Source organism: Lipotes vexillifer, unplaced genomic scaffold (assembly GCF_000442215.2).
Source record: "Lipotes vexillifer unplaced genomic scaffold, Lipotes_vexillifer_v1.1 scaffold395, whole genome shotgun sequence".
Taxonomy (NCBI): domain Eukaryota; kingdom Metazoa; phylum Chordata; class Mammalia; order Artiodactyla; family Lipotidae; genus Lipotes; species Lipotes vexillifer.
Genome location: NW_006797390.1, coordinates 7,477,599 through 7,491,637, shown reverse-complemented (window position 1 = coordinate 7,491,637; position 14,039 = coordinate 7,477,599). Strand labels below are relative to the sequence as shown.

General features: G+C 38.0%; 1 protein-coding gene across 3 annotated transcripts in view; it reads right to left on the bottom strand.

Annotated features, from left to right (window-relative positions):
* The window catches only part of WNK1 (WNK lysine deficient protein kinase 1), a 135,398-nt gene that overhangs the window by 26,556 nt on the left and 94,803 nt on the right, over positions 1 to 14,039 (bottom strand). For 2 of the 3 annotated variants that reach the window (XM_007469473.1, XM_007469474.1), the window contains exon 9: positions 6,731 to 6,814. In XM_007469473.1, coding sequence (XP_007469535.1) covers positions 6,731 to 6,814 — 84 coding nt within the window. Of the gene's footprint in view, positions 1 to 6,730; positions 6,815 to 9,247; positions 10,490 to 14,039 lie in introns of all 3 variants that reach the window. The other variant, XM_007469472.1, reaches the window with a different exon arrangement.

Sequence of the window (14,039 nt, the reverse complement as noted above, 5' to 3'; positions counted from 1 at the left end):
TCCCTTCATCTATCAATATTTCATCAACTGTGTAGTTAATCTGCTTAAAGAATAGCTTTGATAATGGCTACAAAATGGGAGAAAAGCACTGAATTTTGAACTTCAGCTTTACCATTTACTAGCTGTGATACCTTAGAGATTGCTCATTTTACTGCCAAAATGAGGTTTCCTTCTTTGAAAACAAGGACACTATCACTCAACTCAACGTACGGCAAAGGGAATGTCATCTGGAAATCAAGCGTGTGCTAGGCACTCTGGTATAATACACCTAAACTTGACGAATGGCATGTAATTGTACCCAAACACTAAATTTTGCAATAAAATTAAAGGCCCCCTCTAGCCTAACAAAAATCTGAACTTCATAGCTGACTTTCAAGACTCTTTAATACCTATAACTAATTTAAATTTTTTAATTTTTTTTTTTGCGGTATGCGGGTCTCTCACTGTTGTGGCCTCTCCCATTGCGGAGCACAGGCTCCGGACGCGCAGGCTCAGCGGCCATGGCTCACGGGCCCAGCCACTCCGAGGTATGTGGGATCTTCCCGGACCGGGGCATGAACCCATGTCCCCTGCATTGGCAGGTGGACTCCCAACCACTGTGCCACCAGGGAGGCCCAAATTTTTAATTTTTAAATACAAAAACAACACCTGTTTGTAATAAAAATTTTAAGCAATATATTAGATTAATAGAGTTAAACGAAAATACCCAACCTCATTTCTCCACAGGCAATCACAATTAGTGGTTTGGTGCATCGACTTTATAGATTTCCTTCTATGCATAAGTGGTCATTTACACACAAGTTGATTTTGTTTTTAAAAACAAAACAAAAACACACCCGTTTTATAAATACTGTTCTCTGACATGCCATTTTCATTTTATTTATCAATGGCACTGATATCCTAATGATGAAAACTTTGGTTGATTGAATTTTTTGTTACTTAAAATAATGCTACAACCAATGATAGCCTTTAGCAGCCTTAGCAGCCTTCAAACATATAATACAGTATTATCAACTACAGTCACTATGCTGTACATTGCATCCCCAAGACTTATTTATTTTTGTTTTTATGTCTGTTATGCATCTACCCACCTTAACAAGCATCCTAGATTTTGTTAGGTGATAATCTGCAAATAATATTTTTACTTTCCTGATATTTATTCCTCATTTCTTTCTTATTATACCAATTAAAACCATCAAAAGAATCCTGAAATGTAATAGTGACAGTAGTCATGTTTGTTTTATCCTTATTTAGCTCTGATAATGTATTCTTAACTTAAAAAAAATTAGGAAATGGCTGAATTATATAAAATTTATTTTCAGCAACTAAGATATATCATATGTATCCAACTATAAAGCAGCTCTGAATAGAAGACAATTTTGCCCATTTTCCCACTAAGAAAGAAGAACCAAGAAAGTAGAAAACCTTTTTGGTTAACTTGAATATATTTAAACTTTAAGGAATTCACCGTGAACTATCTACAGTTATCTAAGTCATTAATTTTCATACCTAAATAAGACTGTCTTTTATATAAATATACTAATTCAGAAATGTTGCTCCCCTTGCCTCATTCAAATTCTTCACATGTAATTATACATCAGCATTTTTATCTTCAGGGAAGCTACACTATGAATGATCTCGCTTTTCTGGCGCATAACATAGTACTTTTTAAGTTGTGGCTTGAGGTAAATCTGCAGTGACAAGCATCTGCTTGATTATTAGTATTAGGACAGTTCTATTGTTTTTGCAATTGTCTTACAGGTGTATATTCATGTAACCTTTAAGTGATCTTTAAATGTTTTTTACAACGAGCCTGGAACAGTGAAGTTGTTCCCCTAAGGACAAAATCTATGTTTAATGTCTTAGCATATATAAAACCAATTCTGTCAGATATTGCCTATAAACATTTCCAACTACATACACCATTTAAGGTCCTTACAGGCACACTTGTTCTCAACAGTTTCACTTTATTCCATTAATATTTTTTTGTGTTATTGTTCAAAGCAAAGACCAGTAAGAGCCCCGTGATGTGAGCCTGATGAAAGTTTGACTATGTGGTGATCCCCCTTCTTCATAAGGGTTCAATCTGAGCAAACCCCCCCTTATATTTGGGCGCACAGTTACCTCTCTCCCGCACCCCCTTCAACGCAGACCCTTGCTTACATCACAATGTGGACTCAATCAGCTCTTTCCTGAACTCACATCTTCACTTATTTGTTTTTTGTTTTAGGCCGTGCCACGTGGCATGTGGGATCTTAGTTCCCTGACCAGGGACCAAACTAGTGCCCCCTGCATTGGGAGCATGGAGTCCTAACCGTAAGTCCTGACTTATCTGTATTCTAGCTACACTGAACCCAAGGTTTATTTGTTTCTGTCTCACGGCTTTCTACCTTTGTGCCTTCTACCTTGCTTATACTGCCCCCCTGCCCTTTTCTTTGGGCCTAGGATATTCCTTATCCTTCATCTGAATCTAACTCATAATCAGAGTCCAGTTCAAATGCTCTTTCATAAACCTACTGATATCCCCCTCCCTGCTCAAAAGAGATATAGTCTCCTCCTTTCATGGAGTCAGACTACTTGGAGTTAAATTCTTTCTATCTTTTAGAAGTTTGGGGAAAGTACTTAGCTTCTCCAGATCTCGTTTCAGCTTTCCCATCTGTACAATGGAAATAATGATAGTACCTATATTTATATGATTCATAGAAGGATTAAATAAAAACAGAGGTAGATTGCTTTGCACACTGTATATAACGTTAGCTATTATCCTTACTCGTTTTGTAGGAGTTGACGTATATGGTTACCAGATTATTCAGGCTCCCTGAAAGTAGCCTTATATGATCCATCTTGGTAGTCCATCAGTGCCTAGCACATGGTCCTTCAGAGCATGAACTCAGTTAGGAAAAAACTGTTTAATTAGTTGTGTGTGCCTGTGTGTGTGTGTGTGTGTGTGTGTACTGTCAAAAATGAGCAGTTTTATAAACATATACCCTCACTCCTTGCTTAGAATAATTGAGAGGCATGTATGCCAGTTATACATTAAAGCATTTATAGAGAAGTGGCACCTCTGGATAGGACAGGAGTATATGGTGTGGTTTTTTTTTTTTTGGCACAATCACACTGGCTAATAATCAACACTTTAGCCAAACAAGTACTGTTTAGCATAGCAACTTGGCATCATGCTTTGCATAAAATTGCCTCTTGAAAACAGCCTGTACTGACCGTGTACTATCTGTTGGACAACGGTGCTTGAAAAAAATGTTCATGAGCCTTAGTTGAACAAAAAGTAAGAGATACCTACAGACTCTACATGTGCCCTATGGATGAAATTATTAAGGAAGCAGGGTAGCTCATGACCTTTCGTGGCAGCAAAATACTCAGATTTCCAGTAGGAGAAAGTTATTTCTGGTACCTCATTAAGACACGATATACCACTAGAAGAGATTCTTGATAAAAACGTGAAAAGAAGCAATCCTTTATTCAGTATATTTCAGAAACACAAGAAATAAAGTAAATTTCAGCTAAAGTTCATCTCTTTCCTCACACTAGTAAAATTAGAGAGATTGTTTCCTAAGGTGGTGTTGGGACGTGACGGTATGCAAAACGAAAATCAGATCTAAAAACAGACTCTAACTGTACAGTACAGAAAGTTTACAATCTTTCTTTTCTATATATGGAACCCCAGAAGATAAAACAAACAAATACAGCTTCTTGGGCACCTTTGCAGAATCATGAAACCCTGTAGAACTTTAATGAAGAAAAAAGAAAACTACTGTAGAAATCTTGGATTATGGTTTGTAATGTTTAGTTCTATCTATCTATTGGCTATGCAACCCTGGAAAAGTTAAATATTCTAGACTGCATACACTTATTTAGATTGAGGGCTCAATTTTATGATTCTACTTAACTCATCCTATATTTAAAATAACTCACAAAATAAAAGTATCTGAAAAAAGCATCACTGAAATGGGAATTTTTGTTTGTACTGTAGAGATAGCCATTTAGTCAGATCTTTTCCCAGAAGAGTCAAGCACCTGATTCTTTTAACCTGACATTTGTGGAGCTGCCCCCCGCCCCCCGACTGTGCATACTTTCGTCACCATTAAACTCAATGGCTTATTTCACTGCTTCATAACAAATTCCTTTGGAAAAGGAAAAACAGAGCATACACTTCAATCTGCACATTTTATTGGTATTGGCCTGTGTCCAATGATAAGCAAATTAGGAGACTGGTATCCATGATAGCGTTTCTGTCCTCACTCAGCTTTATGTAACTTTTAATTTGTATTCTTATCAGAGGTTGTTAATATAATTAAACCTGTTAAGGTTGGCAAAAATGTGACTACTTGAACGTAACTATAAATATATACAGATTCAGATACTTGTCTGGAAGAAAGGGCAGGAGCAAGACAAAACGTTTAATTCCCAGCCCTTCTATTCTACAAGATAGAGGTGTTGGCCACAGAGAAAATGTATATACAGGCATCTTGGAAATATTACAGGTTTGGTTCAGATCACTGCAATAAAGTGAATATTGCAATAATCCAAGTCACATGAATTTTTTTGTTTCCTAGTGCATATACCTCACTGTAGTCTATTAAGTGTGAAACAGCATCATGACTAAAAAGACAATGTGCGTACCTTAATTTAAAAAATGCTTTATTAATAGATGCTAACCATCATCTGAGCCTTCAGCAAGTCATAATCCTTTTGCAATAGTAACATCAAAGATCAGTGATCACAGATCACCATAACAAATATAATAGTAATGAAGATGTTTGAAATAAGTGTGGGAATTAGCAAAACGTGACACAGAGACATGAAATGAGCAAATGCTGTTGGAAAAATGGTGCTGACAGACTTGCTTGAAGCAGGGTTAATACAAATCTTCAATTTGTAAAAATAAAAAAGAAATGTAGTACCTACGAAGCACAAGAAAGCGAAGCACAGTAAAATGAGGTTTGCCTGTATAACCAAAAGCTAGTCTTGTACAAGGAACATCTAATCTTAAACCAGCATCAAACGACCACATGATCACATGCTGGACTGTGAGAAGGCCATTTGTAACGAGAACTGAAAACTTAGTTTCAAAAATTGATAGAAACAAGCCAATTTAGAATTTGGTGGTTTGAAAACACACTGCATAGGGAACTATCAACAAAATAATTCACTGGGAAGTTTTTATGACACATGTAGTGGCTATAAATTTTATTTGAAACAGATAATAAATATTCAATTGTGCCCCCAAAGCATTATTTCCATGTAAATAACTACTGTTAACTAATATCAGTGATGCACTACAGATATTTAATTTTACAATTACCAGTTTTGCTGTTGAATACATCAGCACTATACTAATCCCCTGAGTTCTCTGAACCCTTGGGAACAAATCCCCAAATCGGAGTGGGAATTAGCAAAACGTGACACAGAGACATGAAATGAGCAAATGCTGTTGGAAAAATGGTGCTGACAGACTTGCTTGAAGCAGGGTTAATACAAATCTTCAATTTGTAAAAATAAAAAAGAAATGTAGTACCTACGAAGCACAAGAAAGCGAAGCACAGTAAAATGAGGTTTGCCTGTATAACCAAAAGCTAGTCTTGTACAAGGAACATCTAATCTTAAACCAGCATCAAACGACCACATGATCACATGCTGGACTGTGAGAAGGCCATTTGTAACGAGAACTGAAAACTTAGTTTCAAAAATTGATAGAAACAAGCCAATTTAGAATTTGGTGGTTTGAAAACACACTGCATAGGGAACTATCAACAAAATAATTCACTGGGAAGTTTTTATGACACATGTAGTGGCTATAAATTTTATTTGAAACAGATAATAAATATTCAATTGTGCCCCCAAAGCATTATTTCCATGTAAATAACTACTGTTAACTAATATCAGTGATGCACTACAGATATTTAATTTTACAATTACCAGTTTTGCTGTTGAATACATCAGCACTATACTAATCCCCTGAGTTCTCTGAACCCTTGGGAACAAATCCCCCAAATCGGAAGAGTTTAAAACATTTTTTTAAAGTTCCTGAAGTAGTTGTTCTTAGGCTTTCGTTCATTTTAGCATAAAATCTGAGGCCCCACCCCACAGACTAGAAATAATTAAAAAGGAGTGGAGCATTACTAGAGTCAAGCACAGTAAAAGCAATGGTAAAATGCTCACAAAAGGACAAATCGTGAAATACACACACACAAAACTGGCATTTTTTGTAGTTGATCCTCGAATAACACGGGTTTGAACGGTGTGGGTTCACTTATATGTTAATTTTTTTCAGTAAATACATACTTCAGTACTATGCGATCCAAGACTGGTTTAATCTGTCGATGTGTAACTTCAGAGAGGGAGGACCCACTATAAAGTTATGCACAGATTTCTGACTGTGCAGAAGGCCTGTGCCCCTAACCCCCTGTGCTGTTCAAGGGTCAACCGTATTGTTAAAATAGTGTAGAATCATTTGTTTAAGAAGGCACATAAAGTATGTCAGTAAAGATAATTCTTTTGAATTTCAATGTATGTCTAATCTAATAGATCATTCAAAAATACATTAAACAAAAGATTTTCTAAAATGTTCCTGAAGACAGGAAATGTTATGCCTCTAGATTTTCCTTTCAAAAACTTAGCAAGCCATTTACATCAGGAATCCAATTCATGAAAGACGTAAAACAGTGTTTTGGCTATTGCTAATCCATAAAATGTAGCAATGAGTTGCTCTCACCTGCTGAGAATGTTGTATGGGTTGGGAGGATGAAACCCCTGTTAAACTACTTGAAGACTGCTGACCCTGGCTCTGCCCCTGTGCCTGAAGGAGAGAAGTGAATACAAAAAATTAGAGCAGCCCAAAGGTACGTTTAAACAGAGGTCAGGATTTTGCAATAAATATGTGAGCTCCTGAGAGTCTGCCTGAGCAAGATTAAACATTCGCTTGATTAAGTATGTAGGGAGAGACCGCTGGGGCATGTTTTTAAAGAGAAGGTTAGAGAAGGATCATATTACAGAACATACTCTCATTCCATGCAAAAACCACTGATGGTTAAAACCTAACCTACCCCGCTGCTCAGGCTATATTTTTTGCCAAAATAGTAAGATTCAAAATAAAATTGTTATTGAAAATAATCAGGAAAAATAATAAGACTATCAATGTGAAAAAACTATCCGAACAATTAAAGAAAAAAGGGTATTTAATAATGCTATTTGGTTCCTTTTGCTATTTCTTGTAGTGCTATAGCGACTTTTGTCAAAAACGTAAAAAAAATTATCATCATTACCTGCCAAGTACCTAGAGCAATGGCTCTCAACCAGGGGCACTTTGGGAACCCCATGCCCCTTCCCAAAGATGTCTGGCAGTGTCTGGGGCTAGTTTTGGTTGTCACAACTGCTACTGGTACTTGATGGGGGGAGGCCAGGGATGATGCTAAACACTCTACAAATGCACAGGGCAGTCCTCACAGCAAAGAGCCATCTCACCTAAAATGTCCACACGGTTGGAATTTGAGAAACCCTCACCTAGAAGAGATCTTAAGTTAAAATAAATTAGAAGGTGAGAAATGAATGCAGGACTTGATAATAGGGGAGCTAAGAAAACGAAAAGGCCCACCTTTGCTGTTTCATTTCAGTTTAGAGGGGCTTCTCTGAAGCTAACTTGGATAGAACATCATTCTACTGCATCTTAACCACTGTGAGTATAGTTTCTTTCTGCACCTTTTCTGTAAACTACCTGATGTTTGAAATTTCATTTTGGAAAGTTTAAAGGAGCAAGGCTGGCAGTGCATACACGTTCACAGTATGGGCTGGCAACAAGTGTGTTAATGTGAGCGTACCATACCGCATGTACACACAGTACAGATTTTCAAGTTTCTAGATCTTTTTGCTTCTTAGTACTGCTCTAAGTAACTTATGCTTTATGTATATTTTTGGGGTTATTTATGCCCCTGATGGGGGAAGAACATAGCAAGAAAGTACAAAGAAGAACATATAGTTCTTTATAAAAGAGTGTGATATTTAAAACATCTAAATGATATCTTGAATATATAATTGCCAAGTTTCCTATTTAACTGCATAGTCTCCTACACAAATTTTATAAGACTTATACATTTGACAAAATGTATCACAGGAATTATATATGAAATAGTCAATACTGACTCCACTTCTTGAATGCTATTACATCCATCACTTTGCCTTTATTTGCAGGAGTGTGCATATGCTCATATTCATAAACAACAAAATCTAAATTTGTTGAGGAAAAATCTAAGAACTGAGGTATCTAATGGTCTTTACCTTGCAACATGTACCACAAATCCCTAAAACAAAACAAAAAAACCTCCATCACCCACACTAGATTCTAACTTAGTTGCTAAAAATTAGAATCAGTCAATTTTGTGGATTAACATTTTATTTGAACATATAATACACAGTGACCTGTTTGACTAATGCCTTTTTTTTTTTTTTTGCGGTACGCGGGCCTCTCACTGCTGTGGCCTCTCCCGTTGCGGAGCGCAGGCTCCGGACGCGCAGGCTCAGCGGCCATGGCTCAGTGAGGCCTAGCCGCTCCGTGGCATGTGGGATCTTCCCAGACCGGGGCACGAACCCGTGTCCCCTGCATCGGCAGGCGGACTCTCAACCACTGCGCCACCAGGGAAGCCCTGACTAATGCCATTTTTAAAAGGCATCCTCATTTGTTAAGACAAATTCCTAAGATGTTTCCTCTCTTTTAAGATCCTTCCATACTAATGAAAACTCTGTATATTCCTAACACTACTTAAAAAAAAAGATTCCTTATTTTTCATTCTTTGCATTTTACAGGAAAAGAAATGTTATCTTCTCTATTTTTTTAAAAAACTAGCCATGTTTGTTTCTAGGGAGAAAGAAATACTTCACATTAATATTTGTAAATAATCAATGCTCAGTCAACTTTACAGACATTTATGTGTTCACTAATAGCTGAAAACTGTCCACTCTACATATGGACAGAAGTAACTGATTTTGATGAGTAACTAAAATTCTAGTTTTTGTGCTCTCTTTTCCAAGGGTGTACACATGTTATAGGTAAATCGGGCCGCTTCTGTCAAATATTTTGCTCTTAAATACAAGTAGTTTAAAATCACCCCCCGCAATGGAGAAACCCCATAATAAAATTAAACAATATCCCTCAGGAATGGAAAGGAGGGATAGAAAACTTAAACGTAATGGTGCACAGTAGGGTAGTGTAAAAGAACCGTGGAAGTTTTCCTATAACCTGTGGTTGGAGTGCAGATCCTCCTGAAGAAAATGAGGCAGATAAAACCTGCGGAGATGTGGCTCCTTGGGGGAAACAGAAGAAAAGTGGGGATTCTTGTGACACTGTCTGAGGCAGACGGATAAAGGGTAATGAGACGTCAGAGCCAAAAGGTGCAGCTGCTCCCCCTGTAGGGGGAGGTGATTGAAAATCACTGGGGTCTGAAGAAGTGATTTGTGAGGAATCACTGGAATATTCTGGGCTTCCTATGGGCCAGCTCTGTCCGGTGGGCTCTACCACAGAGACGGTCAGTTCTGGGGCCTGGAAATCATGCTGTTCTTCAGTCACAGGCTGCAGGCGGCCGTGTAATCCTGTGGATTGAGGAGGTGGTTCTTCCTGATTCAAGTCCACAGCAACCTGTCGATTTTGGTAAATGCGCTGAGGCAAAACTCCTCCTCCCCCTTCTCCTGACGAGGAGCGCGGAGTACAAGCGTGAAACTCAAATACACAATTGCTTCTGCTCTCATTGTTATGAGTTAACACAGCAGGTGCAGAATGAGGAACAAAGACAGGGTGAAATTTCAAGCCTGTAGCATCTGTACTGATAGGTGCAGAAATGCTAGAGAGGGGAGATCCTGGGCTCAGTCCAGAATCTAATCTTAAATTCTGGAGGTGTCCTACCACGAAAGCCTGTCCGGATGGAAATTCAAAGACAGAACTTGAGGTAGGGCCCCCTTGCCCTGGCTTCTGTTCAGGTGTCTGTCTCATAGGACTTGACAGGACTGGTGAGTTGTATGGAATGCCCTCAAACTGTTCTGCCACCTGGGCCTGGTATTGTACCCCAGCTAGATACACTGCTTCCTGAGGAATAAAGTAGTGAGCTTCTTCCGGAAGTACTAGTCCAGGTCTATAGTCACTGTAAACTTGAGTTGGTTCAAACATAGGTTGGACCTGTATCTCACATGGCTCTCCAGTGACTCTACTGGCTGCAGTTCCCAACATAACTACAGCCTCTGGTGTCCAGTTAGTTGGGCTGCCACCAGGTGGAAGAAGATTTTGGCCAACAGTCCTCAGCAGGGGTTGGAAGTGGTGAGTTTGGGCTTCCAGGAAGGAGGTGCTCTTACGCCGCTGGGAAATGGCCACCTTCGGTGGACAGGTGGGAGGTGGTGAAAAAGAAACTGGACGTTCATGAATAGTTGGGAAAAATATCTGTGATTCTGGGTATGTTGGGGTCCCCCCACACGGATGCGCCATGGACTGAGGCTGTATCAACATGAATAAGACAAGTAATTCATACATTCATATGTGAAATTACATTGACATGCACAATTGGGTAACTCTGTGTAATGCTACGAAACAGTTACACCAAATTTATAATTAATAAAGAAATAACAATGCTTTTGGAAATTATGTGCGTAGTAAAAATCCATTAAATACATCCAGGGTCAATAAAATTATTCTGTGGAACTCTTTGCATTAGATAAGAGCTGCTTTTCCACAACTTTCCCCTCTCAAAGGAAATGGAAGAATTTAACCTTCTAAGTGATTATTCTGCTTTTACCTACAATTTGTATGTTCACTTGTAACTGTACCACGTCTTCCTACTCTGAAGCCTTATTGTCTGCTGGTGTGTTAGAGGCTCCAAGGGTTCATTTCTGATCAACTAACAGTATGTCTTCTGACTAGAAATCAGAAGAGACTTTTGGTGTATAGTAAAATATACACCACTTGGCCAGTGACTGTCATGTCTTTCCCCTGTCTGCCCCAAACCAAATGCAGTTAATTTTACTCCATGAAACACGTTACAGATGCCAAATCACGGAATGTCCACTTTTCTGATTCTAGTTGTGTTGACTAATTTGATGTTCAAAACAGGTGAAAAGGATAATTTAAATAAGAGCCAACTTGATTTAACAGCACTTTTTGTCACAGAGGCAGTTCTAGATTAAAAACTCTAAAGTTAGAATCGTACCTTGTCAAATGCAAACAGTACACACTGTAATAATTCACTTTCACAGACTCTTTTTTTAAAAGGGTAGATCAGTTTCATTCTTTCCATAAGGAAGACCCCCCATCAAACAGGCAAAATGGCTCCACCGTTAACTTCTTCACAACAGCTAAAAGGAGGTTTCTGTTTTCACTCAGAATATGCTCCATTTTACTGTTGTTTATTCAAGGAGCATCCCAAAGCCATAAAACACTATACAATTAGTCATTCTCCTAGGTAAAAAATCTCAAGATTTGGGGGTTGCTAGATCAGAATGTTAACTAAATTCTCTATCTGGAAAAGCAGTAGCAAAGTACCACAGTGTTTAAAACAACTCTGAAAGATAGACCTTCCATAGACATTAATGGGGCCAAAGAAAATCACATGTACTATATGTGTATCTAATATATTCCACTAGAGTCAAGATCCCACCTTATTCAAAGAAAAAAAATTTCCAAGAGGGAACATTATGTGGGGCCTTTTAGTCTGTTGACACCTCATTTTAAACAGCTAACAAATTAAAAGCAACTTTCCCTCTTCAATTATTCTTCACTCACTATTGGAAAAAAATGGACTCATCCACTGTCATTAGTCTCTCTTTGGAATAAAGTGAGGAGAAAACATGTTTGGGTAATGTCTGATAAAGAGAAAATTTGCTTTTGATTAAGCCAACGAGTTTAAAATTAAATAATACACACATTCTTTGCTAAGATATGAAAATGCAAGGATCTGAATATGTTGGTGGGGGATAGGAGAATATAACAAAAGCTCAATTTTATGGCTCCCCGCTGATAGATGCCAAGGGTGTTAGAAGCATTCTCTCTCATGACCCCCTTGCTTTTCTCCCCCTTAAAACCTTACATAACAAAAAGTTATGGGAAACCATAGGAAAAACTGGTAACGTAAAAGCATAATATATTAGTAAGTCTAGCCCTGTTCTTTACTTAATTTGTATTAAAATTCTTGATGCCTGGATGTATTCACTGGTAATAAGTTTTGTCAGGAAGTTTATGTTACATACAGTACTGACAAAGAGGGAAGGCAGGCTGGAGCGTCGGTGCTTGCGCTGAAAGGCAGAGTGCATAGGCAGGACACTCTCCAATGCTTTAGAAAGCTTTTCGGCAGGGGTGTCCTCGGGGGCAGTCCGAAGGAGGGAAGGAGAAGGAGGTGCAGACAGCACTGGTGGGGGGGTGGAAGGAGCACTGGGAGAGATGCGGGACAGAGAGGGAACAGGAGAAAGATGGGGGACACAAACTGACATGCTACGGCCACGACGAGGCTAAACATAAAACACACACACATGAAAAACACAGCACTCTGAAAACAGGATAACCAAAGGTACAATGGTAACAGGGCATACTTGACGTAAAGAAATGTTCCATCCTCCTCAATTCCACAAAGCCAATTGTTTGAGGAGAGACGGAATCCCGCAAAGCACACTTGGCAGATCGTAACTATTCTCTCTGCACTGTTGGTCACGTATGAACAACCACAACAATAACCAAGTATCTTCCTAAACATTCTGCAATAACATTAATTGTTACGAGTGTGCGAGTAAGAATGACCGACTGACTGAGGCAGCAGAACAGACAGGGAAAACGATGAATGGTGGCTTGCAGTTTCTGCAAACTTATTAAGATTAAACAAGAATGAATTCTATTAGTTTCACGTACATTATAAGATGTAGAAGATTTTAAGCCTGGATCGCTTTGCAGGAGCTCTGGAAACCTCAGACATAAAGGATTTCTCAGCTCTATTTCAGAAGGCATTAGACAAAAAAGTTGTTGGCTCACAGTATTTTACTTATTACACTTGCCTATCTTTATCTATAAGTTAAAAAGTCATTTCCTACTAGGAAGAGCATTAGCTTTCTAGACATAATTCATAATAGATACAGGAAACATTCTGTATTTTTATTAAAGTAGTCAATGGAAAAATATCTGAAATGTGAATCTCTAAAGAGTAACATTAAATTTTTTTCAGCCACATCAGAGGTTCAACTTTGGTTTACAAAATTAGAAAGTCTGAAGCACCTTAACATAAAGGTTTTAATATAGCTACAAAGCAGTAAATCTAACGCTGCAAGGCTGTCCTGAGCAAATTTGTTATTTCCTTTTAGATACTGTGAACTGTGTAACTGATTATATTTTCTTTTTTTCCCACTCTTGCTTCTCTTTTATTCTTAATTCCACTTATAATTGATACATACTGTTGCAAGCCACAGTAAATTCTTTCTGGAATTAGAAAGGAATAATTATAAAAGTTTTGAAAAATCCTCAATATTTAATAACTCTTCATAATACTTCCACAGAATATTGTCATTAAAAGGCAAGAAGACTGTCATATTTCATTAAAGTCTGCTTTTAGAGCATCAAATGTAGCTATATTTGTGGCGCAAATATTTAACATCTTCATAAATGATCAGTCCATTTCCTTTTCTAAAACAGAGACCCAAAGTTCATAAACCCTGTGATGAGGGAAGCCAAGAGATTAAAAATAGTTTAAAAAAACCTATAGTTATGATGAGCCAGAAGAAATCAACAAGAGTAGAAAGTGACAAGAAGTGCTGACCAATAGTATTTGTTAGATCACAGAAATACACCTGTACAGTCTGTATAAAGCTCTTCTACCCTATCTACTTATTTTAAAGGTTAGAGAAGTAGGTTGTTAGAACATTAGTACATTGGAAGTTTTCTTTCTGTTACTGTGGCCATCCATCTTGAGACCTAGCCAAACATCTTTTATTCCAAGCTGCAGGATAAGAGACCACAACAAGCAGAAGTATTTTCTTACCAGAAAAAGATAGAGTTTCACTTAATGAAGAGC